Raw genomic sequence first — 26,100 nt, 5'->3', positions numbered from 1 at the left:
AAATTTTTAAACAGACATAAAATGTTATAATTTTTGAATATATAGCATCTAGGACACCTTAATTGCAGTAATTGAAAGAAAATGTTTGCTTATAATCAAGTATTTAATTATTTTTCCTAAATTTATCTTTAATATTGATGCAATGATTGATCCAATGCAACTCCGGTCTTCCTACTGTTCTTCATTCCACTCCATTCGAGTGCTTATTTTCACGGCCTGCGAGTGCCTTCCACTCTATTCGCAACATAACCTCGAATTAAGCGGGAGTCATTGGTGCCGTATGTCGTATCGCTGTATCCGTATCCCTGACGTAATCAGCTGTTTATCGTTACGACGGTAAACTAAAGCTGGAGACATTGGTGCTTTATCGGTAACCGTATCGGTAACCTTTTAACAGCTGATTCGACCAACCTTATGAGAATTAATGCAATCGATTATTGGTGCCGCTAAGGTCGTAACCGTATCGTAGCCAACCAATTGGGTTTTGGTTTACCGTCGTAACGATAAACAGCTAATTACGTTAGGGATACGGATACAGCGATACGACATACGGCACCAATGACTCCGGCTTAAAACCCAATTGGTTGGCTACGGTACGGTTACGACCTTACCGGCACCAATAATCGATTGCATTGATTCTCATAAAGTTGGTCGAATCAGCTGTTATAAGGCTACCGATACGGTTACCGATAAAGCACCAATGTCTCCAGCTTAAGCTGCCAAACTATATAGTAAACAATGCGTATGCGTATGCGTATTATATTAGTTTCCTTATTCACGCAAATGCTAAATAACATAAGAATATTCGCAGTATAAAATATAAAAGTTGTATTGCCCCTCTTCATTTACTTTCATTTTAAATTAAATTCACTTCGATAATTCTTTCCGACACAATTCCTCTTAGTACTTTGGCATATGATCCTCTGTGGGTGCTCCATGGAGTAATACAGTGACAGTAATTTGTAAAGTACTCTCACGTATGTACTCTATGGAATACTCACAAACCAAGCGAGAGTGGGATCACCTACTCCTCTCCTAGGACATCGCAATGTTAATTGGAGCACATTTTTTGTACGAATACAGATTAGATTTGGAGCAGTCCTATACTCCCAAAGGAGTATTCCTTACATTATTTATAGAGTACTCGCGTTTTTTGAAGGGTTATCTGTCAACTGCCTGACAGAATGTTCAATACGGCTACCTTTTAGCGTTTTGACAGGGTGTTCAATGTGGTGGCGCATATCTTCAGCGGGTGATAGAAAGAGATGCATAATGAGATAGCGATAGTCAATTACAAATCAGGTGATCCAATCATTTTGGAATTTTGACGTCTATGCAGAAGATATCACACTTAGTTATCACTTACAATGGTTGAAAGTGCACCTGAACAAAACCGTTTAGATAAGTTCGTAAAATAAAAATGCAACACTGCTTAGCGAAGGTTTTGTGAAGCGTGTGGTGTAAAACGAATGGTGTAGACAAAGTATGTTGAGATATCAGCCTGATTCTGCCAACTAGTGGTGACGAATTCCGCTTGACATTTTTCCAATATACATAATTGTGCGTATACACACGTATAAAAAAGCAGCGCACTGCGTCGTCTACAGAATTTGAGAATTTTACGAACGTTTAACAAATAAGACTGGAATAAGCACGTCTATGGCAGAGGCGGCAAGTGGCACACAGTCCAACACCGGGCCAATTGGTGGAAATAATGGTGCAGTTCCGGCTGCAAACAACTCAGCTGCATCGGCTGTCCCTAGCAATACCAATAGTAGTACAACATCAAATACTACAAGTACGACCTCAAATCCTAATGCTGAAGTCATACGAGGACAAATATTTGAAGTTGGTCCACGTTATAGAGATTTAACATACATTGGAGAAGGTGCCTATGGTATGGTAGTGTAAGTATTAATATATATTAATAACATCTGCCTTGCAGCTTTTATTGGCTTTTTTGCCTCATACCTGTGCTATATTAGTCCCTGTAAATGCACAGGGTGTGGCTAATGAGCAGGCAATGAAAAAAAAAAGAATCAAGTTGCAAATTTGTATTGAGCTCAACAGGCTCAACGCACAAGTTAGCATGTAATTGCACAAATGTTTAAATTATAAATTCTCTTCTCATTCACAGGTCTGCGCTAGATACATTAACAAATACAAAAGTTGCTATTAAAAAAATTTCGCCATTTGAGCATCAGACATATTGTCAGCGCACCCTGAGAGAAATCAAAATTTTAACCCGCTTTAAACATGAAAATGTGAGTAATCATGGTCATCGTTCATCCCTCTAAAATACCACTCCCTATTGCTTTATTTATAAACTGATTACTAATCATTTGTTTGTATGTTTTGTTTTTTGTATTACTTGCTTTTTATCTATATAGATAATTGATATTCGAGATATACTGCGAGTAGATAGCATAGAACAGATGAGAGATGTATATATTGTACAGTGTTTAATGGAGACTGATCTTTACAAACTACTTAAAACTCAGGTATGGAAAATGTGTAAATTAACTTCAAGCATCTATAACAAAAGTTTTGTTGTTTTCTGGTTATTTACAGAGGCTTAGCAATGATCACATTTGTTATTTCCTTTACCAAATATTGCGTGGTTTGAAGTACATTCATTCGGCGAATGTATTACATCGAGACTTGAAGCCAAGCAATCTTTTGCTGAATACCACATGTGATCTTAAGGTAAGTTAATGACGAAATCTAACTACCATTTTAACATAACATCTTTGTGATCGATCCTTGCTGAAGCTGGGCTTCGAATATAGGATTTAGGTGATAGTTTTGCAAGTGGATGTTCATTCCCACGACAACTTGTTGGTGTGATAACAGTGCCTCGCTTATTGTATGAAAGGTGATATATTCGAAGCCGGCTCCACTAGCCCTCTCTCTATCTTTCCTGTAGATGTTGTCATCAGTTCTGATCTCTCCGGTTAGACCGTTACAGTTTAATTGCAGAATTCCGAAGTGCAACCTGGAGGCAGAAGTGATGCCTTGGTGGATTAAGACTCTAGTGCCTGATTTTATGTTTCCTGCAAAGTTAATAAGCCACCAGATCCGTAAGGATTGTGAAAGACCTCATCGGGACATTTAAAACCAAACTAGGGTTCAGACAAAGCACCCACCTTCGGTGCGACTAAAATAATGATTCAAGGGGTTGTGAAGCGCAACCCTTTCAAGGGGATGCCAGAGCAATTTATAGCTTCTCCAATCCAACTTTCAACCTCACCTACCTGTAGCGAAACCTGTAGCAGTGCTTCGCCCCACCCAATAGGTGCGACCGATCCCAAATTGTCATCAATATCCTGTAACGGGAGTCCAAGGAAACTTCCTGTTTCAAGAGGGGTGGACCACAATGAAAGGGGTGTTAGAGGCGTTGGTTCTACATTACAAATAAAGTGATGGTTAGTGTTGTTGTTGTTGTTGTTAGTGGTTAGTGTCATGGGACACATTGCAAATGGGGCATACATTTTGCATATCGGGTTTGATTCTAGATAGTTAAGAGTTTAACCTGTTATAGTATCCAGATCGAAGTTGAGCTAGGGTGACTCGCGTTCCTCTTCCGCAAGTTTTGGGTACCGTTCTTTGAGTACTGGATTCACCGGGCAATTCCCGGCATAAACGTCTTGTTTGTGGAGTTCACTGAGGACCTGCTTGTGTTTTTTTGCTTCATACGGCTAAGTTCTCAGGTGTCGCATTTCCTCATAATGCTTACGGAGATGACTCCTTAAGCCCTCCCACATCGGGTTAGGGGGTGAGAATATACCCGCGGTAGGTATGCCTGTCGTAAGCGCCACTAAAGTACCAGATTCAAGGGGCTGTGTAGCGAAATCCTTCAGGTTGCCAGCGCAATATACAGCTTCTCCAAACCCAATTGTCAACCTCACCTATCCGCGGCGAATCCTGTTTCACAACAGACGAGGGTCTGGCGACCCCAACTCCTCATGGAACTTGGGGGTGGGGAGGGAGGGATGGCCTGAAGGTTTAATGTGGCCATATAAATCGTTCCCGAGATGGTCGGGCTAGCACCTTAATGTTGCTGTGTTACCGGAGCGTACCTGATCTGTATCCGGCAAAGGACCATCACATCGATAACACTCACCAAAGCCTTCTGAGAGCAACCTTATCGCTACAACAACAACTCCTTAAGCCCCTAGGCGGTGTTGGCTCATCAAACAGATGTCTGTTGGGATGCCCAAGTTTCTGGGTATTCAAAATGAACTGTTTGGCTAGCATCTCATTTCTTTCCTTGATGGGGAGTATTCTCGCCTCATTATGTAAATGGTGTTCTGGGGACATAAGAAGACAGCCCGTGGCGGTTCTGAGAGCAGTATTTTGGCAGGCCTGTACCTTCTTCCAGTGAGTAGTTTTTTGGCTTGGCGACCATATAGGGGACACGTAGCATGCAATCGGCTGGCCAATTGCTTTGTAATGTGGTAATGAGTGTTTCTTTGTCTTTTTCCCAAGTACTGCCAGTAAGGGATTTGAGGATTTTATTACGGCTCTGGATTTTCGGTACAATCGCGGCGGCATTCTCACCAAAATGTAGATCCTGATCAAACGTCACACCCAAGATTTTGGGGTGTAGGATAGTCGGTAGTGTAGTGCCATCGACGTGGATGTTCAAAATGGTCGACGTCCATGTTGTAAATAAATGACCCATGTACCCAACTCTGGGAAAATTTCTCGTGTCGATAAAAATAAATGTTTATTTATTGGTGATTCCGGTCAATTTTCTTAAATTTATTGGAGTTAAGTAGGCTATTTGTCCTATTTTGGTTTTCAGTGCAAATAAAACAATTTTACTTCACTGTCGCAGCTCGACGTTTCGCTAGTCACCCTAGCATCTTCTGGAGCGAGATCTATATTCAACAACAAAATCATTATACATATTTTGCATTACATTTTAATTTTTAACAATTAAACATTGAGTTATTAGTACCGTGCGCATTGGGTATCATTGTCATACTAAAGTGCTTATAGGCATAGTAGGTACGCAGAGGCAATGTCAGCTGTGTCTTCCTTTTTATTGACTGTGTTTTCCCTTTGTTGCAATATTCGTAAGCTTTCCAAAGTGTATCTCGCTCTCCCTCGTTTGTTTTTGTCCAATATTTTTGTGTTTGTCAGATCAGCTGTGTGTCCACTGGTTGTTGTGTGTTGTGATAATGCGGTGTTGCTTTTGTTTTTCTGTATGTCGGCTTGGTGCTCTGCTAGTCGTACTTTCAGTGACCTTCGGGTCGTGCCGATGTATAGCTTATTACATTCCTCGTTCTCTTTTCCTTTGCAAGTTATTTGGTATATGAAGTTGCTTTGTTGTAGGGGTTCGATGGGGCTTTTTGTTTGTGTGAAGATATTGGATAGAGTGTGGTTCGATTTATATATGAGAGCAATGTTTTCTTTGTTTTTTAAAATATTTTTGCGAATGTGTTCGGTGAATTTCAGTATGTATGTTACGCTGTGATATTGCTTTGTTTTGTTTTCAGTTTGTGTTTGATGTTGGTTTTGGTTTATTTTCATAGTTTGTTGTTGTAATAAACTTGATATTGTGCTATCAGGGTAGTTGTTGCTTTTAAGTGTTTGTATTATTTTGTGGATGTTGCTGTTATGGAACTTCTCATGGCTTAGGGACAAAACTTTACTTATGAAGTTTTTAGCAGTGTTTATTTTATAGTTAAGGGGTTGAGAGGAGTAAAAGTTAATCATACGCCCAGAGGAAGTGGGTTTTGCGTACCAGTCGAAAATTAAAGCATTGTTTATTTTGTGTATTTTTACATCCAGTTGTCTTTTTCTATTTCAAGCGTCAGGTGGAGTTTGTTGTGGTAGCTGTTGAGGGTGTCTAAGATTATTTGAACATCATTTCGTCGGACGATCGCAAATATGTCGTCCACATATTTGACTAAAAATTTAATTTGTACATTATGTTGCTGGTTTAATGTATTAAAAGATTTTTCAATGAGGTGATCCATTATGATGTCCGCTATTGTAGGGGAGAGGGGGTTTCCAATGGGCATACCAAACGTTTGGGTGTATATCTTGTTATTATACATAAAGTAGTTATTGTCCAGCAAACAAAACTTGAGTAAGTCGCGGAATTTGTTTTTGGGGATATTTGTTACATTTTGTATTTTGTCCCATTTCTTCATTATAATATTAATAGCAAGGTGCGTTGGGATGTTGGTGAACAGAGAGACAACGTCGAAAGATACCAACAGTTCATCGTCGTTTACCCGTATGCCTTTAAGTATTCTTCCAAATCAAACTCATTTCCTACGTTATACTTTTCGCTTATTATGGCTTTCATTGTATTTCCTACATACTTGGATAAGTGGTAGCACGGGACTGTCACTGATGATGCAATAGGGCGCAGGGGGAAGTTTGGCTTGTGGATTTTCGGTAATCCGTAGAGTCTCGGAGCGTTGGCTGCCGAGCACGATAGCTGTTGTTTTTCTCTTGCGCTAATGTATTTGTTTTTGTATAGCTCATTTACAATGTTATTATTTTTCTTTTGCAGGTTTTGTGTTGGATCTGCTCTGGTTACTCTGTACGTGTTTCTGTCCTCTAATAGCTCGTTCATTTTAGTGACGTAGTCTTTTTTGTAGAGCACTACCGTCTTATTGCCTTTGTCTGCTTCTGTTATCACTATTGCGTTTTTGTGTGGTTTTAGAAATGCTTTAGTTTTGTTGTGTACTTCGATTATGAATTTCTCAGCTGCGTTGTTTTTTATGTTTCTTTTGAATTGCAGTATTTGATGACTTAGTTGGTTCCTCACTATTTCTTTTTCCCTATCGTCCTCTAACGTCTGTATTACTTGTTCCATTTCAGCAATTATATGTATAGGACTAAAGCTTGTGTTTGTTGTGGGTATAGTGAATTTTCTCCCAAGGGAGAGCAACCACTTTTCTTCATGTGGAAAACTGAGGTTCGTTTTGTTTACGAACCAATCATTTGTTGTATTTATACCGAGAATGTGAAAATGTTGGTGTTTCAGATTTTCTATTTTTGCTGTGTGTCTATCCCGTGTTTCTTTTGCTATTCTCTGTCCTAGAAAGTGTTGGTTGTTTGTAAATGTGTTGAGCTCAAGCTCACTGAGGCTGAGTTTCAGTTCTCTTTCGGCGTGACGTATACAATCTTTTATTGTTTTTATGTTAATATTTGTTTGTGTGATCTCTATATTTAATATTTTTCGTAGAAACAGTAGTTTTGTTCTGTGGAGTTGTTCTCTTACCCTTATCGAAGTTGAGTTTATCGCAACATGTTTTATTGAGTTTGTTAGATGACTTGGCATTAAGTCATATCTTTTGCATTCTAGAAGAAATTTAGATGTTCCGTTTGTTTTGCTAGTTTTTGTTTTTGTTTGCTGTAGTGTTTCATCATTATGCATGCATTTTCCCCGTGTTTGTACTTAATCAGACCAATTCTAAACATTCTCGCGGAATTTTGTTCTCGCGGATTTTTTTATTCCCGCGGAAAAATTTCTCCAATTCTGTTCTCCTAGGGAGAACAATAATTGGGAAACAGGAATTTCGAATTTTCGAAGTCAGCTGTTTTGTCAATTGAAATTTCGTTGCACATTTCTTATTTTGTTTAAAAGATTGAAAAAGTTTGATTATTGTTGCAAATTTGTTGGAAATTAAGAAATAAAATATAAACAATGCACAGTATTAATTGCATTTCATGTGGTATTCACTGAAATTAGTAATGAATTGGTGCCACAGCAACATCAACAGCGGAACATAAGAAGAAGACGGCTGCATAACACAAATCTGCCGGAGTTGCCTGCTTTCGTTCAGCAAAGCAATTTTCTGGCGGCCAAGTTGAGTTGAATTCCTACTTCTTCATATGCCAAAATCTATTTAAGCCTTATTAAAAAATCCTTGCACAATTTCTGGATGGCTGCATCAAATATGTATACCAAGAGCTCTACCGTTGCTTATGATATACTTTTCGACTTAAAATAAATATTGTGGTTGTTGTTTTTGTTGTTGTATTAACAGTGAGAATATTGGGGTAGAATGTAAATACATATTTTAGCACAAGTTTGTACAAATAAGTGTTCTTTCTTAAAAGAACCAATTTCCTTTAACTATTTTGATGCATTCCCTTTAATTTAACTAGTGAAAAAACTCCTATGAAATGGTAGAGAAATCTCCCTCTCCCTCACATTCATAATACCTACTTTTCTCCCATAACCGGTTTCCGCTTTTTCGAACATTGTTCAGAATAGGAGGAAAGGGAGAAGTGAAAAAACTCACAAGGAATTTTTATTTAGAATACGAGGAATGGGAGAAGGGAAAAAACTCGCACGGAATTTTCGTTTAGAATTGGGCTGAATATGTTTGAAGAAATCTTTCATTTTGCAGTTCCTTTTTGTTGTTGGTAGATAAAAAATTCGGCAGGCCTTCCGATATGATTAATTATTGGTGAGTCCGGTCAATGTAATGCAAAATATGTATAATGATTTTGTTGTTGAATATAGATCTCGCTCCAGAAGATGCTAGGGTGACTAGCGAAACGTCGAGCTGCGACAGTGAAGTAAAATTGTTTTATTTGCACTGAAAACCAAAATAGGTCAAATAGCCTACTTAACTCCAATAAATAAATGTTTATTGTAAAATTAACATTTCTGCATTATCAATTTTCGTCAGAAAATGTCATATTAAGATTGAAAATGATCAAAGCAACGGGATTAAAGGGGTGCAGGGCGCAATACAAAGCCTTATAGCTTGAGAGCTTCTGAAACCCAATTGTCAACCTCATCTCCGCGAGGGGAATACTGTTACAAATATGAGTGTTTATCAGGCGAGGATCTGGCGACCCCAAGTTCCTCATGGAACTAGGGGCTGGGGGAATGGCCTAGAAGGTTTAATGCGGTCATATTTATCGTTCCCGAGATGGTCGGGCTAGTACCTTTATGGTGCTTTGTTACCGGAACGTACCGTAGCCGATAAAGGACCATCAACATCGATAACACTCTCCAAAGCCTTCAAGGAGTGTCTCTATCGTTAATAAAACAACAACAACATTCACGTCAAATCGATATGAAAACTGTCAAATCAACTATTGGACGGAGCGTTGTTGTTGTTGTTGTAGCGATAAGGTTACTCCCCGAAGGCTTTGACTTTGTTACTATATGCGTAAGGCTGTTGTTGTTTTAACGATAAAGAACTTCCTTGAAGGTTTTCATAACTGTTGTCGATTTTGATGGTCCTTTGCCGGATATAGATCAGATACCTTCCGGTAACAAGCACCATTAAGCTACTAGCCCGACCATCTCGGGAACGATTAATATGACCACATTAAACCTATTAGGCCATTGGGGTCTCCAGAGCGTTGCCTGCTATAAATATGTGTATGATACATTCATATTTGTAACAGGATTCCCCTCGCCTAGATGGGTTGCGGAAGCTCTGAAGCTATAAAGCTTTATATTGCGCTTATCAACCCCTTGCATCCCATATGCGTAAGGCTCATACAGCTTATCTTTATGCCTTATTCGATACTCGCCCTCGTCATCACAGACAGGACTATATATCTTCTGGAGAACTTTTCTCTCGAACACTCCAAGGGGTGTGTCATCTTCTCTCAACATCGTACATAATTCCGAGCCACACATCCAGACAGGTTTGAGAGCTTGATTTTTGTTTGTCGAGAGAGGACTTAACTTATTATTTGCCTACTCAGTCCAAAAATTTATTTCTAAGCTGATTTTGTTTTTGCTGATAGTACTGGTTCCCAAATAGACGAAATCCCTCCCAGTTGCGAATTTATATCCGTCAACAGTGACTTGGCTGCCATGGCGGGATTGCGCTGATTCTTTTTTGGATGACAGCAAACACTTCGTCTTGCCCCCATTTACCAATTTTTAAGTTGCCTCTTTATCTAATTCATAGAAGACAGAAGTAAAGGCGTCTTTGTTAAGACCAATTATACCAATATTATCAGCATACATCAGTAATTGTACGCTCTTATAAAACGTTGTACCATCACGGTTTAGTTCTGCTTCTGGAATCTTCTTCAGCATTAAGTTTAAGAAAACGTGCGAAAGGGAGTGACCTTATTTGGAGCCTCGTTTAGAATGACTTGGTCCGTCCAATTTTTTACGGAACTGGTTAAATTAAATGGGGTTACACTGAAATGATAGCTCTTGTTCGGGGAAAAAATCCCGAGTCGCTCCGGTACATAAAACCGGCTGCAGTGGGAAGCGCGCAACTGGTGGTATTGCTTAACGTCATTTGAAGAGTCTTACTAACCTTCGCACAATACGCTAGATAGATCCTCATGAGCGATATTAAGCATGGTGATTCCGCGGTAATTGACGCGGTTTGCGGGATTGCCTTGTAGATTGTGCAAAGCACACTTATATTTGCATCTGGGGGCATACGCTCTTGTGAATATATTTACCAGCTCTTCGCCTCCGTGTTTGAACCGTTCGGCGGATAGTCCGTCATATTCTTGTTGTTGTTGTTGTAGCGATAAGGTTATTTCCCGAAGGCTTTGGGGAGTGTTATCGATGTGATGATCCTTTGCCGGATACAGATCCGGTACGCTCCGGTAACACAGCACCATTAAGGTGCTAGCCCGACCATCTCGGGAACGATTTATATGACTACATTAAACCTTCAGGCCATCCCTCCCTCCCCACCCCCAAGTTCCATGAGGAGCTTGGGGTCGCCAGAGCCTCGTCTGTTAGTGAAACAGGATTCACCACGGATAGGTGAGGTTGACAATTGGGTTTGGAGAAGCTATATATTGCGCTGGCAACCTGAAGGGTTGCGCTACACAGCCCCTTGAATCTGGTATTTTAGTCGCCTCTTACGACAGGCATAATAATTTCTATCTTAAGGTCATTGTTATATAAAGAATTGTTATTGAATGCATTCAATATTAATTATACAGGCCGACAAAATGAGACCGATTTTTTGACCATAAACCAGACTATACTTTCCTAGCACACATAGCATCTTAAAGAAGAAGTCTTTCTCTTACGAATGGCGTTGAGTTTGCTCAAATATCTTTTTTTTTTCGCTAAGATAGAGCAATTATCGTAAGACTTATCGTAAGAGGTATGTGTTCTACAGCATCATACCTACGTTAATTCAGTGGGTTTTCAGCTATAGGAAAATTAGCAAATTTATAAATTTTAAATTGCTCTACCTTAGCGAAAAAAAAGATATTTGAGCAACCTCAACGCCATTCGTAAGAGAAAGACTTCTTCTTTAAGATGCTATGTGTGCTTTAAAAAAAAAATAAAAATCTGTCGTTTATATATAACCCCAAAAAATAGGCAAAAACTGTGTTTTTTTGCACATTTAGGTTAGGATATCTCAAACTCCTGACGTGATAGAGCAATTCTGCGTCCAGATTTGAATTCAGTGCATCGAAAACCTTTGGGAAAGTATGGTCTGGTTTATGGACAAATTTCTTGTCGGCCTGTGTTATTCAATGTTTACACAAATAACATATCTTTTACAATTTTAGATTTGCGATTTTGGCTTGGCGCGTGTAGCTGATCCAGATCACGATCATACTGGCTTCTTAACAGAATACGTTGCTACGAGATGGTATCGTGCTCCCGAAATTATGCTTAACTCAAAGGGTTATACGAAATCGATCGATATTTGGTCGGTCGGTTGCATTTTAGCAGAGATGCTAAGTAATCGCCCTATATTTCCTGGCAAACATTACTTAGATCAATTGAATCACATATTAGGCGTTCTCGGATCACCATCAAAAGAAGACTTAGAATGCATTATAAATGAAAAGGTAAAGTTCTAGCAGCTGTAAATATTTTTTTTTGCAGACCCTGAAATAAGATTACACAGGCCGCTAGCATCTCAGACCCAGAAGGTTTATGATGTGCTGAATCCAAATTTGGCCTCATAATTGCTCTATCAGCTCTGGTTTTCGAGATATACTAACCTAAAAGTGCAACAAACTCCGTGTTTGCCCATATTTGAGGTTATGTAGCCTTGCAGATGCTTCCCTTCACAAAAAAAAAAAAAATGACGGTATTTTTAAATACAAGACTTCTTTGAAATGGCGTTGATTTTCCTCAAATATAATTTTTTTCGCTGAGATATCGCATTTGTCGTCCTTTAATTTTGGTGAAAGGAAACATCTGCAAGGCTACATAACCTCAAACATGGGCGGTGTTTTTTGAACTTTTAGGTTAGGACATCTCGGAAATCAGATCCGATAGAGCAATTCTGAGGCCAGATTAGGATTCAGCGCATCATAAACCTTCGGAAATATATGGTCTGGTTTCTGGGTCTGAATGTTGGTTAAATTTAGTTCGCCTGTGTTATTTTTAAAAGGCTTTCCTTGCCCTGAGTTAATCCGTTTTCTTTTATCTGGCTTTCAATTTTGGGGATTTTGGATTTTAACAACAAAACAAATTTAATTTTCAGTGTTTTTACCTCACGACTTATCGGACATGGTATTTGCAACCGACTGTCCTGCACCCAGAAATAGTGTGTTTGACGGTCGATCGGGACTTACATTTTGGCGAGCTCGAAGCAGTAACAAAATCGTCAAGTCCCTCACTTCATAACTACATATAAAGCAATTGGCCAGCCGCTTATTTGCTACCATATAGCTTCCAAACTTTAAAGAAACACCGCTCTCAGAAGTGTCACGAGATGTCTTACGTCACCAGAATTCCATTTACACAGCCAGCCGAGAATACTCCTTATAAAGGAGAGAAACAAAATGCTGAACCAACTGTTTCTGCTGAATACCCAGAAACCTGAACATCCCAGTAGACATTCGATTGGAGAGGGGCCATTTCCCAGGGACTTTAGGGGATTCTAAAAGATCCCGTCACATCGAAGGAACTTACCTTAAGGAATGCATTTTCTACATCAGCAGGGACACTAACTGAGCATTGCCTTATAAGAAGGCATGCACAAAGGTTAGGAGCGCCTTATCGTCGATGCTGTAGGAGTTGTAAAGAGGAGGAAACTGTGGTTTTACAACTGCCCGCCGCTAAGTAGCGCAAGTATGCGCTTTCTGGGAGCTCAATTTCGAGATAATCTGCGCCGGGTTGTTGTTGTTGTGGCAGTGCTTCGCCCCATCCAATAAGTGCGACCAATCACAAATTGTCCACTGCTACAACAACAACAACATCACAAATTGTCATCAGTGTCCTCTAACGGGAGTCCAAGGAAACTTGCAGTTTCAACAGTGGTGGACCATAATGAGAGGGGTGTTAGAGGCGTTGGTTCCACAACAAAATAAAAGAGATGGTTGGTGTCATGTGGGGACACATTGCAAGCGGGGCATACATTTTGTATGTCGGGGTTGATTCTGGACAGGTAAGAGTTTAACTTGTTACAGTACCCAGATCGAAGTTGAGATAGAGTGACTCGCGTTTCCCTGGGGAGTATGCGTTCCTCTTCCGCAAGTTTTCGGTTCTGTTCCTTGAGTACTGGTTTCACCCGGCAATTCCTGGCATAAAGGTCCGAAGCCTGGAGTTCACTGAGGACCTGCTTGTGTTTTTTGGCTTCATACAGCTAAGTTCTCAGGTGCCGTATTTTCTCATTACTTACGGAGATTACTCCTTAAGCCCCTGGGTGGTGTTGGCTCGTCAATCAGATGTCTGTTGGGATTCCCAGGTTTCTGGGTATTCATCAGGAACTGTTTGGTTAGCATCTCATTTCTCTTCCTGATGGGGAGTATTCTAGGCTCATTGTATTGTGTAGGTGGTGTTCTGGGGACATAAGAAGACAGTCCGTGGCGGTTCTGAGAGCAGTATTTTGGCAGGCCTGTAGCTTCTTCCAGTGAGTAGTTTTTAGGCTTGGCGACCATATAGGGGACGCGTAGCATGCAATCAGATAGCCAATTGCTTTGTATGTGGTACTGAGCGTTTCTTTGTCTTTTCCCCAAGTACTGCCAGCAAGGGATTTGAGGATTTTTTACGGCTCTGGATTTTCGGTACAATTGTAGCTGCATGCTCACATTTGGGACGTCCATGTTGTAAATAAGGTCGCGGAGGATTTAGTCGGTGATAATGCCAGGTTTCGCGAGGCGACAAAACTGAAGAGATCAGGGAGGTAGCCGTTTATTCTGTTGCAAAGCTCATCGATCTGTGGGCCTGGGCCTGTGGCCATTATTGTGCAGTCATCGGCGTAGGAAACGATAGTAACTGTTGAAGTTAGTTTAGTTTACGCAACACTGTCACTCGTCCATATCTGCTAGAGATAGGTTTGCACAACACTGTCACATGCTCATCTCTATCTTGTAATGTCATTGGAATAAATTTTGTACTCTTCCCTTAATACAACAAATCGCCGAAGAATACACACGTGTTTTATTCAATATCTCCCAACAGGTTATGGGCCTTTTATTTGCATTAATTTTGTATTAAGCATCATCGGGATATTGAATCGGAATTCATTTGAAAGCATTAGTTGCTTTATTTAAAGGTAAAAGCATAAATTATTGTGTACGCATTTGTTGCAAGAAAAAAAACAAACCTTGGTTAAACACGGTTGCGAAACTACATAGGGAATTTGTATTTGAAAAGTTGTCTGGCGGCGATAATTACCACGATTGGTCATTTGCAATGGAAAACTTATTGGAGTCGAAGGGGCTCACCAATTGCATTACCATAAACACTGAAACCTCGGTTGCTATTGAAAAAGATGTCTCTAAACTTGGGGAGGCAAAAGCTACACTAGTGCTGTCTGTGGAGAAATCTATACATGCGCATATTAGATAATATAAAACTGCACTAGAGATATGGGAGAAACTTAAAAAATTATATGAAGATACAGGGTTTCTACGAACAGTCAGTCTGTTAATCAAATTTGTTTCGATCAAATTCGAAAACTGTCAATCTATGGAATCGTACATAGAATCCATTACTTCTGTTTACCACGAATTAAATAGCGCAGGATGGGAAGTTGACGATCGCTGGTTGGCTGGAATTTACTGTCTGGGCTTGCCAGAGCAGTTCATGCCACTATTAATGGGTTTCGAAGGAAGACAATCGTATCCGTCATCCGAAAAAGTTAAAACGAAATTATTTGATTTAGAAGTAAAGCCTTCGCCGCTGACAGACAGGGCCTTTTTATCAAAAAGTAAAATAAAACATTTCAAGAGGAATGAAAATCGCGGTATAAAATGTTATGCGTGCGGTGGTAAAAATAACAAGGCGAGTGATTGCACTGCAAAGACAAGGGAAAAATCTACGTTTTCAGCAAAAAGAGCCTTCTCTTGCCACAGGTTCAAGTTATGAATGGTTCGTTGACAGTGGGGCATCAAGCCACATGACACCCAATGCAAATCTTTTGAGTGAAGTTAAACCGTCGTCGATTAAAGACATCGTCGCGGCAAATGACGCAAAAATGGGTGTAAAATGTGCTGGAAAGACAACCCTTACAATAAATACAAAAGAAATTGACGTAAATAATGTTTTGCATATACCAGACTTGTCAGCCAACTTACTGTCAGTCCACAAAATGATAGAAGCAGGTAACAAAGTTTTATTTGATAAGCGTGGGTGCACCGTATACGATAATAAAGGAATTCCATACGCTAATTGCAAAGCAAAAGATGGTGTATACAAATTTACATCTGGTTCGTCGTTAATGTGCAGAAGTTTTGAAACTAATGCAATAACTTGGCATCGCAGATAGGTCATATAAATTTTCAAAGTTTGAAACAAATGAAGCATATTGTTGATAGAATAATATTTGATGACAAAACAATCGACACTAATTGCACAGTATGTGCACAGGGCAAACATTCAAGAAAACCCTTTCAACATAGTAAGCCGAAATCAAAAGAACTTTTAGAGATCATACATTCTGACCTGGTAGGGCCAATGGAAACGCATTCCATTGGTGGAGCTAGATATTTCATCACGTTTATAGATGACTATAGTCACAAAGTATTTTTATACTTCTTAAAGCAAAAATCCGAGGCTATAGAAGCGTTCATAGATTTTAAAGCGTATGTTGAGAACCAGACACAACGTAAAATAAAATTTTCCGCACAGATGGAGGGTCTGAGTATTGTAGTAAACAATTTTTGCTAATTTTTAAATCGGTAGGTATCCAACATCAAATGAAAAAATTCGTATAGCCCACAACAAAACGGTATTGCAGAGCGTATGAATCGCACTTTAGTAGAACGAGCTAGGTGCATGGTTTTTGATGCAAATTTAGACGATTCATATTGGGCTGAAGCATGTGCGATGGCAGCGTATATTGTGAACAGGTCACTTTCTTCAGCATTAGTTAACCAAACTCCAGAAGAAGTATGGTCTGGAACAAAAGTAAACATTTCTCATTTGAGAATTTTTGGATCCACAGTGATAGTTCATATTCCAAAACAACTTAGAACAAAATGGAATGCGAAGTCAATAAAGATGATATTTGTCGGTTTTGATTGTGATAAGAAAGGTTATCGCTGCATTGAACCCAACACTAAAAAACTCACAGTAAGTCGTGATGAAAGTGGATATTAGCCCTAGAACACACACCCGGGTACAAATGTATCCAGTATCAACTTTGAAGTGTTGTAACTTTTGAACCGCTATACCTGGAGTATTGTAACTTCGGATCTAGGAAGATTATTTAGTTTTGAGTTCAAATTCAAAATTTGAACCGGACCATTGGTTCAGGAGCTACAGCCTTCCAAACACATTATATACGTAAACACACACTCGGGGTACGCTTGTACCCCAATAGTAAAAATCCTCATAATAATCAAAAAAAAAACATTTTTTATATTATTTTTTTATTTGAAGAATTAAAAATATTCATTTCACACATTATATTATTGAATTTTATTATAAAAATTATAAAAATGCATCTTATATCTAAGGAAAATCATGGCAAATAGAGCAATTTGTTGATGTGACCGAATGTACAAGACATATTGGCTTCTTACATTTGGCGCACAGCTTTCTGGTTTTTCTACGGCGTTTTTCCTCTTGTGCGTAACATAAATAGCAAGATCCGGACACAGGTTTTGGCGTGCGCGTTGCGGCAGATGTTGATGTTGCTGTTGACACCATTGATTCCATCGGTCGGTTGAAATATGCTTCAATAGCAATTTTAGTCGAAAAATTTCGCGTCACTTGACGATTTGTGGCTCTGGCTTCAATAATGGGCATACACAATGCTTCAGCCAAGCTGCGCAGGATCTGCTTACGCTTGTTGTTTGTTCTCCAAGGCAACATAGGGTTATTCAAATCGTAGACAATGTAGGCTGCAAGAGCTGTAATGTCCAACATGTTGAAGAACATCGCTAGTGGCCATCGTTTTGTTTGTCTTTGTGTTGGATATTCCGCAAACATTTGGTCCATTCGATCAACACCACCTTTGGTACGATTATAATATTCAATTATTTCAGGTTTCCCACTGTCAGCTATTTCAGCATCATTATGCATGGTCGAAAGCAAAATTACTGCTTTATTTTTTTTGGGAACATAAGAGCACATTGTCACATTATTTTTGAAGCCAAATGTCGTTGAACCAATTGTTCTGTTTTTGTTCTGCTTCATTTCTTGAGGAATATATGATTTGTTTTTGCGCAAAGTTCCAACGATCGTGAGTTTCCAGGTGAGAAGCAGTTCTGCAACTGGCAAGGTCGTAGAAAAACTGTCCATTGTAATGTTTCGGCCACTTCCTTGGTATTTGGTAGACAAATCCTTCACCACTCGTTCGCCTTGTTTCGTTTCCCTACCAGTTTCTGCTTGGCCAGTATATATTTGTCCATGCAGTGGATATGCATTTGTGGCATCGCAAATCCCCCAAACCTTGACACCATATTTAGCAGGTTTTGACGGTATGTACTGCGTAAACCGTGTGCGTCCACGGTAAGGAAATAATTGTTCATCAATCGCCAAGCATGAGCTGGGCTTGTAATGTGCAGCAAGATTATTGTTCATCATCGTCCACAACTCACTGATCGGTGCTGCTTTATCAGTTAATACGCGTCTTGCACGAGTGTTTTTATCGTCAAATCTTAGGAACCGCAATATCGAACAGAAACGGTTGACTCCCATTGTGGCGCGATATAAAGGATAGTTTTTGACGCTCCATAAATCTCGAACATGTTCTCCATTGCTATGGTTCGCACCAGTCATAATAAGTATGCCAAAAAATGCATACAGCTCTGTTATTGACACAGGCGTCCATGACTTAGGAGTTGTGTTTGGATGCGCATTGTTGTAAGCATTATAAGTTTCTTTTGCTAACTTATTTGTGTGGCTCATAATTATATCAGCCATTTCAACGTTCATGAAACATTTGAATGTTTGCTCTATTGACAACATTTCAGTGCATCTAGCTGGTCCAGAACGTTCTCTTATAATATTTTGTCCGAGTACCTGCCGACTTACATTTGGTCCTTTCATCCACTCAGTACCATCACGTGCAACAAATTTTTCGCCACTAGCAGATAATTCATTATTTTCTTCTACTTCTTCATCGTCTTCTTCATCATCCTCATAGTCCGCATAATCAGGTAATACTTCTGCTGCACTTTGCGTAACTTCATTGGATTGAATTTCTTCTTCATCTACTGAGTCAAAGTCATAGGGAGCGTCATCGTCACAAATTTCATCAAATAAAGATTGTATATATGATTCTCGCTGTTCCTCAGTTAGTCTGCATAATAAAAAAAATTAGTATATGTTTACATTGTTGCTTATTTTACATTTTTTACCTTCTATATGCTGCTTTTGATAAATATTCGTTTCTTCTTGAAGTCATTTCGTATCCAGTTATTTATAGTTTCAGTTATATTTATTTTCACTTATATTTTCACTTCTTACACTTTTGAGCACCAAAACAATAATGAATATATCAACAGGCAGCATTTATAACAACACCTCGTGTGAAAACAACCCTTGCAGCTGCATATAAAATACAAAAACCAGTTATACCAGAGTATTTGCTACCTACGTACCCATACCTTGCGCGACCTTTTTGCACATATCTTTTGAACCAGGTAGAATATTTCAATGAAATAAAAACCAAAATGTGTATTCGTTGTTACTCTACAAGTATATTATTATAAATTATATTATTTTGTTTTGCATTTATCAGGACAACAACAAAAACAAAAATCCACTATTGCATGTCCTGACTTTATTTGCCCATATCTCTGGAACCAGTAGGAATATTCGAATGAAACAAAAGACAAAATACTTGTTATATATTAAAATATACATTTCAAAAAAAAATCAGAGAAATCGGTTGAATAAGCATTAAAAAAACCGCAAAATAAGGTCCCGGGTACAAACGTATCCCGGGTGTGTGTTTACGTGGTATTTTCTGGGTGTGTGTTCTAGGGTCAGTACAACGATTGTTGATTCGGATAAAGTGAGGGACGTGGACTTCTCGGATGAAGATTATCCGAACCAACAAATTGAAAGCATGCAAAATTCGAAAGATAGTTCAGTCTCAGGGAGGGATGACGCATTAGAAACTTTTGTTGACGCGCATCCAATTGATAATACAGTAAGCAGTTTATCAGAAGTCGGTATAGATAATGAAACTAACCAATATGATAGCGATTATGTACAAAGTGACCCAAGTTATAAAGATTTGTCAATGCAAGAACCAAGAAGGTCTTCGCGTAAGCCAAAACCCAAAGTTTTAGATGGGTATGTTTCATACATATCACGTAGCGAAAAATTTTCAGACCCGGCTACGCTAACTGAAGCCTTGAATAGCAAAGATAATAAAAGATGGCGGAAAGACATGGAGGAAGAAATTAATTCGCACAACGAGAACAATACGTGGACTTCAGCTGAGCTACCTAAAGGTCGAAAAGCCATAAAAGGCAAATGGGTATTCAAAACTAAGAGCGATGACAACGGAGATATATTGCGTTACAAAGCTCGATTTGTTGCGAAAGGCTGCGCTCAAAAGTTTGGTATAGATTACCAAGAAACATTTTCCCCCGTCGTTCGTTACACGACAATTCGTTTTTTAATTGCGTTAGCTGCATAAAGAGGAATGAAAATCGATCAAATGGACGCTGTATCCGCATTTCTTCAAGGAGATTTAGCAGAAGAAATATATATCGAGCAACCAGAAGGTTTTAGCGATGGTACTAGTAAAGTGGGCAAGTTGAATAGAGCCATGTATGGTTTGAAACAGGCTGGTAGGCAGTGGAATCATAAGCTAATTACAGCTTTAAAGTCCTTCGGATTCATTCAGTCGAAACTTGACCCATGTGCATTTTTTAATACAGAACTAAATCTCATGTTAGCAATATATGTGGACGATATATTAATATTTTGGAGTGATCCGACGGTGCTAGTCAAATTGAAATCAGCACTTAGTACATGCTTTAAGATGAAAGACATGGGATCAGCTACGCGTTGTTTATATATTCGAATAAATCAAACAAAAGATTTTATAGAATTAGATCAGTCGAATTATATCAATGAAATACTCGAGCGTTTTCATATGGATAACTGTAAGCCGATATCTACGCCAAGTGATCCGAATGTTAAGCTATCTAAAAATCTTGGATCAAACACAGACTCACTCAAAGATCTTAATCGCATCCCGTACCAAGAAGCAGTGGGTTGTTTTCTATATTTAGCACAAGGCACTCGCCCCGATATCGCCTTTGCATTCAACGACGTGAGCCGATTCAACGCGAACTACAATTCATCTCACTGGTCGGCGTTATCGACAACTGAGGCAGAGTATTTGGCAATGTCAGCTGCAGTGAGGGAAGCTATGTGGTTGAAACAATTTGTTAATGAAATCGATCCCATGCCTCAGAAGTCTATTCCCTTAAATTGCGACAACCAAAGCTCAATTGAATAAGCTGAATCCGACAATTTTAGGAATCGGACGAAGCACATTGACGTTAGGCATCATCATATCAGAGACATGGCAGCTGATAACTTAACCAAAGCAGTACCAAAGGACAAACACTCTTTATGCGTCAAACTTTGCGGATTATGCTGAACTTACAAATTTCATATGAAATATATTCATTAAAGATATTATATTGTAAATTGAAATATTTATTACATACATATTGTGAATTTTTGGATTTAATACTTTGATGAATATTCTTTCACAAATTGAATTAGTATATTAATTTAATACATTTGTCAATTTACCAAGTGAGGGTGTTGAAGTTAGTTTAGTTTACGCAACACTGCCACTCGTCTATATCTGCTAGAGATAGGTTTGCACAACACTGCCACATACTCATCTCTATCTTGTAATGCCATTGAAATAAATTTTGTACTCTTCCCTTAATACAACAAATCGCCAAAGAATACACACGTGTTTTATTCAATATCTCCCAACAGTAACTCCTTCTGGTGGCGAAGGTAGCTTTGATATGTAGAAGTTAAGCAAGAGTGGGGATAGCACACTACCCTGTGGTACCCCTTGTTTAATTCTTCTAAGTTTTGATGTTTCGTTTCTAAATTGCACCGATGCCTGCCGACCACCCAGATAATTTGCGGACCACCTTTTAAGACATGTGGGAAGGGTAGACCGTTCTAGGTCTTGCAGTAACGTGCCATGGTTGACCGTATCAAAAGCTTTTGATAGGTCTAGCGCAACGAGTACTGTTCTATGATGGGGGTTTTGATTTAAACCGCAATTTATCTGGGTGCTAATGGCATTTAGCGCGGTGGTGGTGCTATGGAGTTTTCTAAAGCCATGCTGATGATAGGCTAGCTGCAAATTTGCTGTGAAGGTCCCTTTGGGCCTGATCCATTAGCTATTTGGAATGGATACAAATTTACAGAAATATTGGTTGAATTGACCAGTAATTCGGTTGATTTTACCAGCTTTTTTCTTTCAGTGTACTGCCAAACTGAATCCCTAAATTTAATCAAAATAGTAATGAATAAAAAAACAAAAACAGGAAGCAAACAACCGTTGTTTTTTACCGGATGAAGAATAGGCCTTTTTATTAATTTTTTATTTTATGCCCTATCAGTAAGAAATTATATTCATCTAATTAATTTTAGGCTCGTAATTATTTGGAATCGCTGCCGTTTAAACCAAAAGTACCGTGGTCACGATTATTTCCTAATGCCGATCCGTTAGCATTGGATTTGTTAGGAAAAATGTTAACATTTAATCCGCATAATCGGATACCAGTTGAACAGGCATTGGCCCATCCATATCTAGAGCAGTATTATGATCCAGGCGATGAGGTACGTTTTATTTGCTATATAATACTAACTATTTTTACAATATTATATTTTTTTAATAGCCTGTTGCGGAGGTGCCTTTCAGCATTAGCATGGAGCTGGATGATCTTCCAAGAGAAACATTAAAAAACCTTATTTTTGAGGAAACGCTTAAATTTAAGGAAAGACAGCCAGATCAAGCGGTATAAAGATATAGATGTGTACAACGTTTTTAGCTGCGCTTCATAATGCACAATGCCTTTAAGTGAAAAAAAAATACAAATAAAAAATTATATAAGAAAAAATTCTAAACTACAAAGGAAGAAAGCCCTTTAACAATGTTATCGACTTACGGACAGTTAATCTGCTACTCGATTGGATTAATTGAGGGACACACACGCGCGCAGTTAAATCATTGTCAATCGCTGTAAAAGGATTTCATCATCGAACACTTACTGATGAGAACTATTTATGTATTTCTTAGTGCACTCAGTCAGTTGGTTATTCAGTCAATCATTCAGCATATATACATACTACATATTAGCTAACTAAAGCACTTTTGCCGTTAATTTTTTGGCATATTTTTCATTGTGATTCTTGTTATAATACATGTATGTATATACATACATATATATGCAGATTATTAATTGCACTTTTCATCTTTGTCGTAGTCGTGCTCGTCATTTATTGATTATTTTCTAAACTAATAAGATAAACCAAGTATTTTAAATGTTTTTTTGTGTTGTAAACATTGTTCTTAAACATACAAAAACTAAAAGAGCATTCAAAAAAGGGTAAAAAACCCATTTATAAGTCTATAAAGAAAAGTATGTAAATTTTTTAACAAAATTCCATTTACCATAAAGTTGTTTCTTTATTATTAATTTCTCTTAAACAAAGAAATATAAAAAATAAAATAAAATAATAAAAAAACAGAGTCAAACATGAGTCTTTCTCGTTTCATCGAACGCGTTTGCTGTTTGTGTATAGGCGAAATATAGCAACAAAAAAAATGTATTAAAAATACAAAATATTAAATAAAATAAATTTATAAACAGATTGTGTATAATTTGAAACACTGATTCACAACATTAATGTACACCGTATGCCAATATCCAATTTCTACGTTATTATGTTATCGGGCTCATTTTGTTTATTGATATTTTTCTTTTTATTTAAGCGCAACCTTCTCTTATTTCAAATTACCTAATCTAATTGAATTTAACGCCATGCGACAGTACTAATTTCATATCCTACACATACCATGATACAACAAAGAAGGTAGTTCCACTCAAAGTTTTTTGACGTATTTGGGGATTTTTGAACCTCAGAGTATATTTATTCCATTAAAAGCTTCTCAGTGAAAATTCACCTACCTTGCAGATTAAAAGCAGCACGACGCAAATTGGTAGAGAAGCTCGGCCCAAATTTCCTCACAGGTAAAACACGCCAAATATTTTTTTTAATATGCGAAACATACATACATATGTTAAGCAAAGAAAAAGTAATACGTGAAGAAATTACGACCCTGTTTCTCAGAAATATGTATGTGTTGAATACGTGGTGAAGGCAAAGAGGATAACAAAAAAAAAAAAACTAAAAAACACAGTTTTGCTATTCACGTCTTCTCATTATCAACTGCTTAAAAATTATTTGTCTCGAGTGTACATATTTTGTTTTTGTAAACTGTGTACAAAACATAGCCACATTAAAATATAAACTCATAACCTCGTGGAAACCCCAATTGATTCTCGCAGTCATCGCGCGATTCTACAAGGGAAATGGAAAGTGGCACCCGGTGCAGAAATAAAAAATTTTGGTGAACCAGTGAAATTGCCGAAAAAAATAGAAAACACATACACAGAAAGAAAGATTAAAACATTAAGAACGCAATCAGTAAAAAAATTCAATGAAAGATGAATAAATGAAGGGACATTTTTTTGTCGTCTACACTTTTTCCTATTTAGGCTCAGAAAATTACAACTCAAGTTCATAATTTCCAATTTAAATTCAGAAATTTACAATTCAAGTTCAGAAATTCCAATTCAAGTTCAGAAATTTGAAATTCAAGTTCAGAAATTCCAATTCAAGTTCAGAAATTCCAGTTCAAATTCCGAAAACTACAACTGAAGTTCAGAAAATTACAATTTAAGTTTAGAAAATTAAAATTCAAGTTCATAAAATCACAATTCAAGTTCAGAAAATTACAAATCAAGTTCAGAATTCCCAATTTAAATTCAGAAATTTACAATTCAAGTTCAGAAATTCCAATTTAAATAAATGAAGGGACATTTTTTTGTCATCTACACGTTGTCCTGTTTAGGTTCAGAAAATTACAACACAAGTTCAGAATTTCCAATTTAAATTCAGAAATTTACAATTCAAGTTCAGAATTTCCAATTTAAATTCAGAAATTTACAATTCAAGTTCAGAAAATTACAATTCAAGTTCAGACAATTACAATTCAAGTTCAGACAATTACAATTCAAGTTCAGAGTTTCCAATTCAAGTTCAGAAATTCCAATTTAAATTCAAAAAACTACAAGTGAAGTTTAGAAAATTGGAATTCAAGTTTAGAAAAATTCAGAACATTCCAATTCAAGTTCAGAAAATTACAATTCAAGTTTAGAAAATTAAAATTCAAGCTCAGAAAATTACAATTAAATTTCAAAAACTCCAATTGAAATTCAGAAAATCACAATTCAAGTTTAGAAAAATACAATTAAAGTTCAGAATTTCCAATCTAAATTCAGAAATTTACAATTCAAGTTCAGAAATTTACAACTTTAGTTCAGAGTTTCCAATTCAAGTTCAGAAATTCCAATTTAAATTCAGAAAATTACAATTCAAGTTCAGAAAATTACAATTCAATTTCAAAAATTCCAATTGAAATTCAGAAAATTACAAATCAAGTTCAGAAATTTACAACTCTAGTTCAGAGTTTCCAATTTAAATTCAGAAAATTACAACCCAAGTTCAGAAAATTACAATTCAATTTCAAAAACTCCAATTGAAATTCAGAAAATCACAATTCAAGTTAAGAAAATTACAATTCAAATTCAGAATTTCCAATTTAAATTTAGAAATTTACAATTCAAGTTCAGAAATTTATAACTCTAGTTCAGAGTTTCCAATTCAAGTTTAGAAAAGTAAAATTCAAGTTCAACAATTTACAACTCACGTTCAGAGTTTCCAATTCAAGTTCAGAAATTCCAATTCAAGTTCTTACAATTCAAGTTCAGAAAAATCGTAAGGTATTTTTTATTTCATCCAATGGAAATAAATGTATGTAAGATGATTATGGAATGTTATCGTTAATAATTTGGTACGTGGATATGAAAGCAAGGAAGTATCGGACCTCTTAACTCACTTAAATCAATTTTGCTCACGTGAGAGAGATGGCGAAGAAAACACACTTCCCTCTCTTCTCTTGTTTACGCTCATAAGAAGTCCGTCAGAAGGTCATCCAGCTATATTCTTAGGGTCACAACCATTAATCTGCATTGAGTATGACAGCAGTGGTGACGAAGATATGACCAGGGAGCGTCCATACTCCCGCAAAAAACATATAAGTATAACATAAAATTGGTATAACTTTTGTAAAAATAACATCCTTCTTAAACATTTCTGAATTTGAAATATAATTCTCCGAACTTGAATTTTAATTTTCTAAACTTGAATTTTCTGAATTTAAATTAGAATTTCTGAATTTAAATTGGAAATTCTGAACTTGAATTGTAATTTTCTAAACTTGAATTTTCTGAATTTAAATTACAATTTCTGAATTTAAATTGGATTTTCTGAACTTGAATTGTAATTTTCGGAATTTAAATTGGAATTTTTGAATTTGAATTGTAATTTTCTGAACTTAAACTGGAAAAGGTGTAGTAGAATTTACGTATTAAAACTTATTTTGCTATGTGTGCACATACATACATACATAT

At 37.4% G+C, this 26,100-nt stretch overlaps 1 protein-coding gene across 2 annotated transcripts; it reads left to right on the top strand.

The window, feature by feature from the left end:
* Positions 1 to 1,510: 1,510 nt before the first annotated feature.
* Positions 1,511 to 24,754, top strand: rl (Mitogen-activated protein kinase rl). Of its 2 annotated transcripts, none has more exons than XR_010949479.1 (7): positions 1,511 to 1,907; positions 2,138 to 2,264; positions 2,391 to 2,501; positions 2,572 to 2,706; positions 11,500 to 11,784; positions 12,429 to 13,334; positions 21,992 to 22,124. XR_010949479.1 is itself a non-coding variant. In XM_067765455.1 (7 exons), the coding sequence occupies exons 1-7, from the start codon at positions 1,660 to 1,662 to the stop codon at positions 22,363 to 22,365; spliced, it is 1,221 nt and encodes a 406-aa protein (XP_067621556.1). In that variant the 5' UTR covers positions 1,514 to 1,659; the 3' UTR covers positions 22,366 to 24,754. The 2 variants fall into 2 exon arrangements, 1 of the variants encoding a protein (XP_067621556.1); XM_067765455.1 differs by lacking the exon at positions 12,429 to 13,334 and adding an exon at positions 22,240 to 24,754 and having other exon boundaries at positions 1,514 to 1,907; positions 21,992 to 22,180.
* Positions 24,755 to 26,100: the final 1,346 nt, after the last annotated feature.

Source organism: Eurosta solidaginis, chromosome 2 (genome assembly GCF_040869045.1).
Source record: "Eurosta solidaginis isolate ZX-2024a chromosome 2, ASM4086904v1, whole genome shotgun sequence".
Lineage (NCBI taxonomy): Eukaryota > Metazoa > Arthropoda > Insecta > Diptera > Tephritidae > Eurosta > Eurosta solidaginis.
Note: the sequence above shows the minus strand (reverse complement) of the source record. Positions and strands in the feature narration are given on the sequence as shown.

Bases quoted from the DNA above. Each gene is read 5' to 3' on its own strand.
- rl (XM_067765455.1), top strand. From the start codon at position 1,660: ATGGCAGAGGCGGCAAGTGGCACACAGTCCAACACCGGGCCAATTGGT. The intron at 1,908-2,137 runs GTAAGTATTAAT...TCTCATTCACAG, and splicing joins GGTGCCTATGGTATGGTAGT to GTCTGCGCTAGATACATTAA. The intron at 2,502-2,571 runs GTATGGAAAATG...GGTTATTTACAG, and splicing joins ACAAACTACTTAAAACTCAG to AGGCTTAGCAATGATCACAT.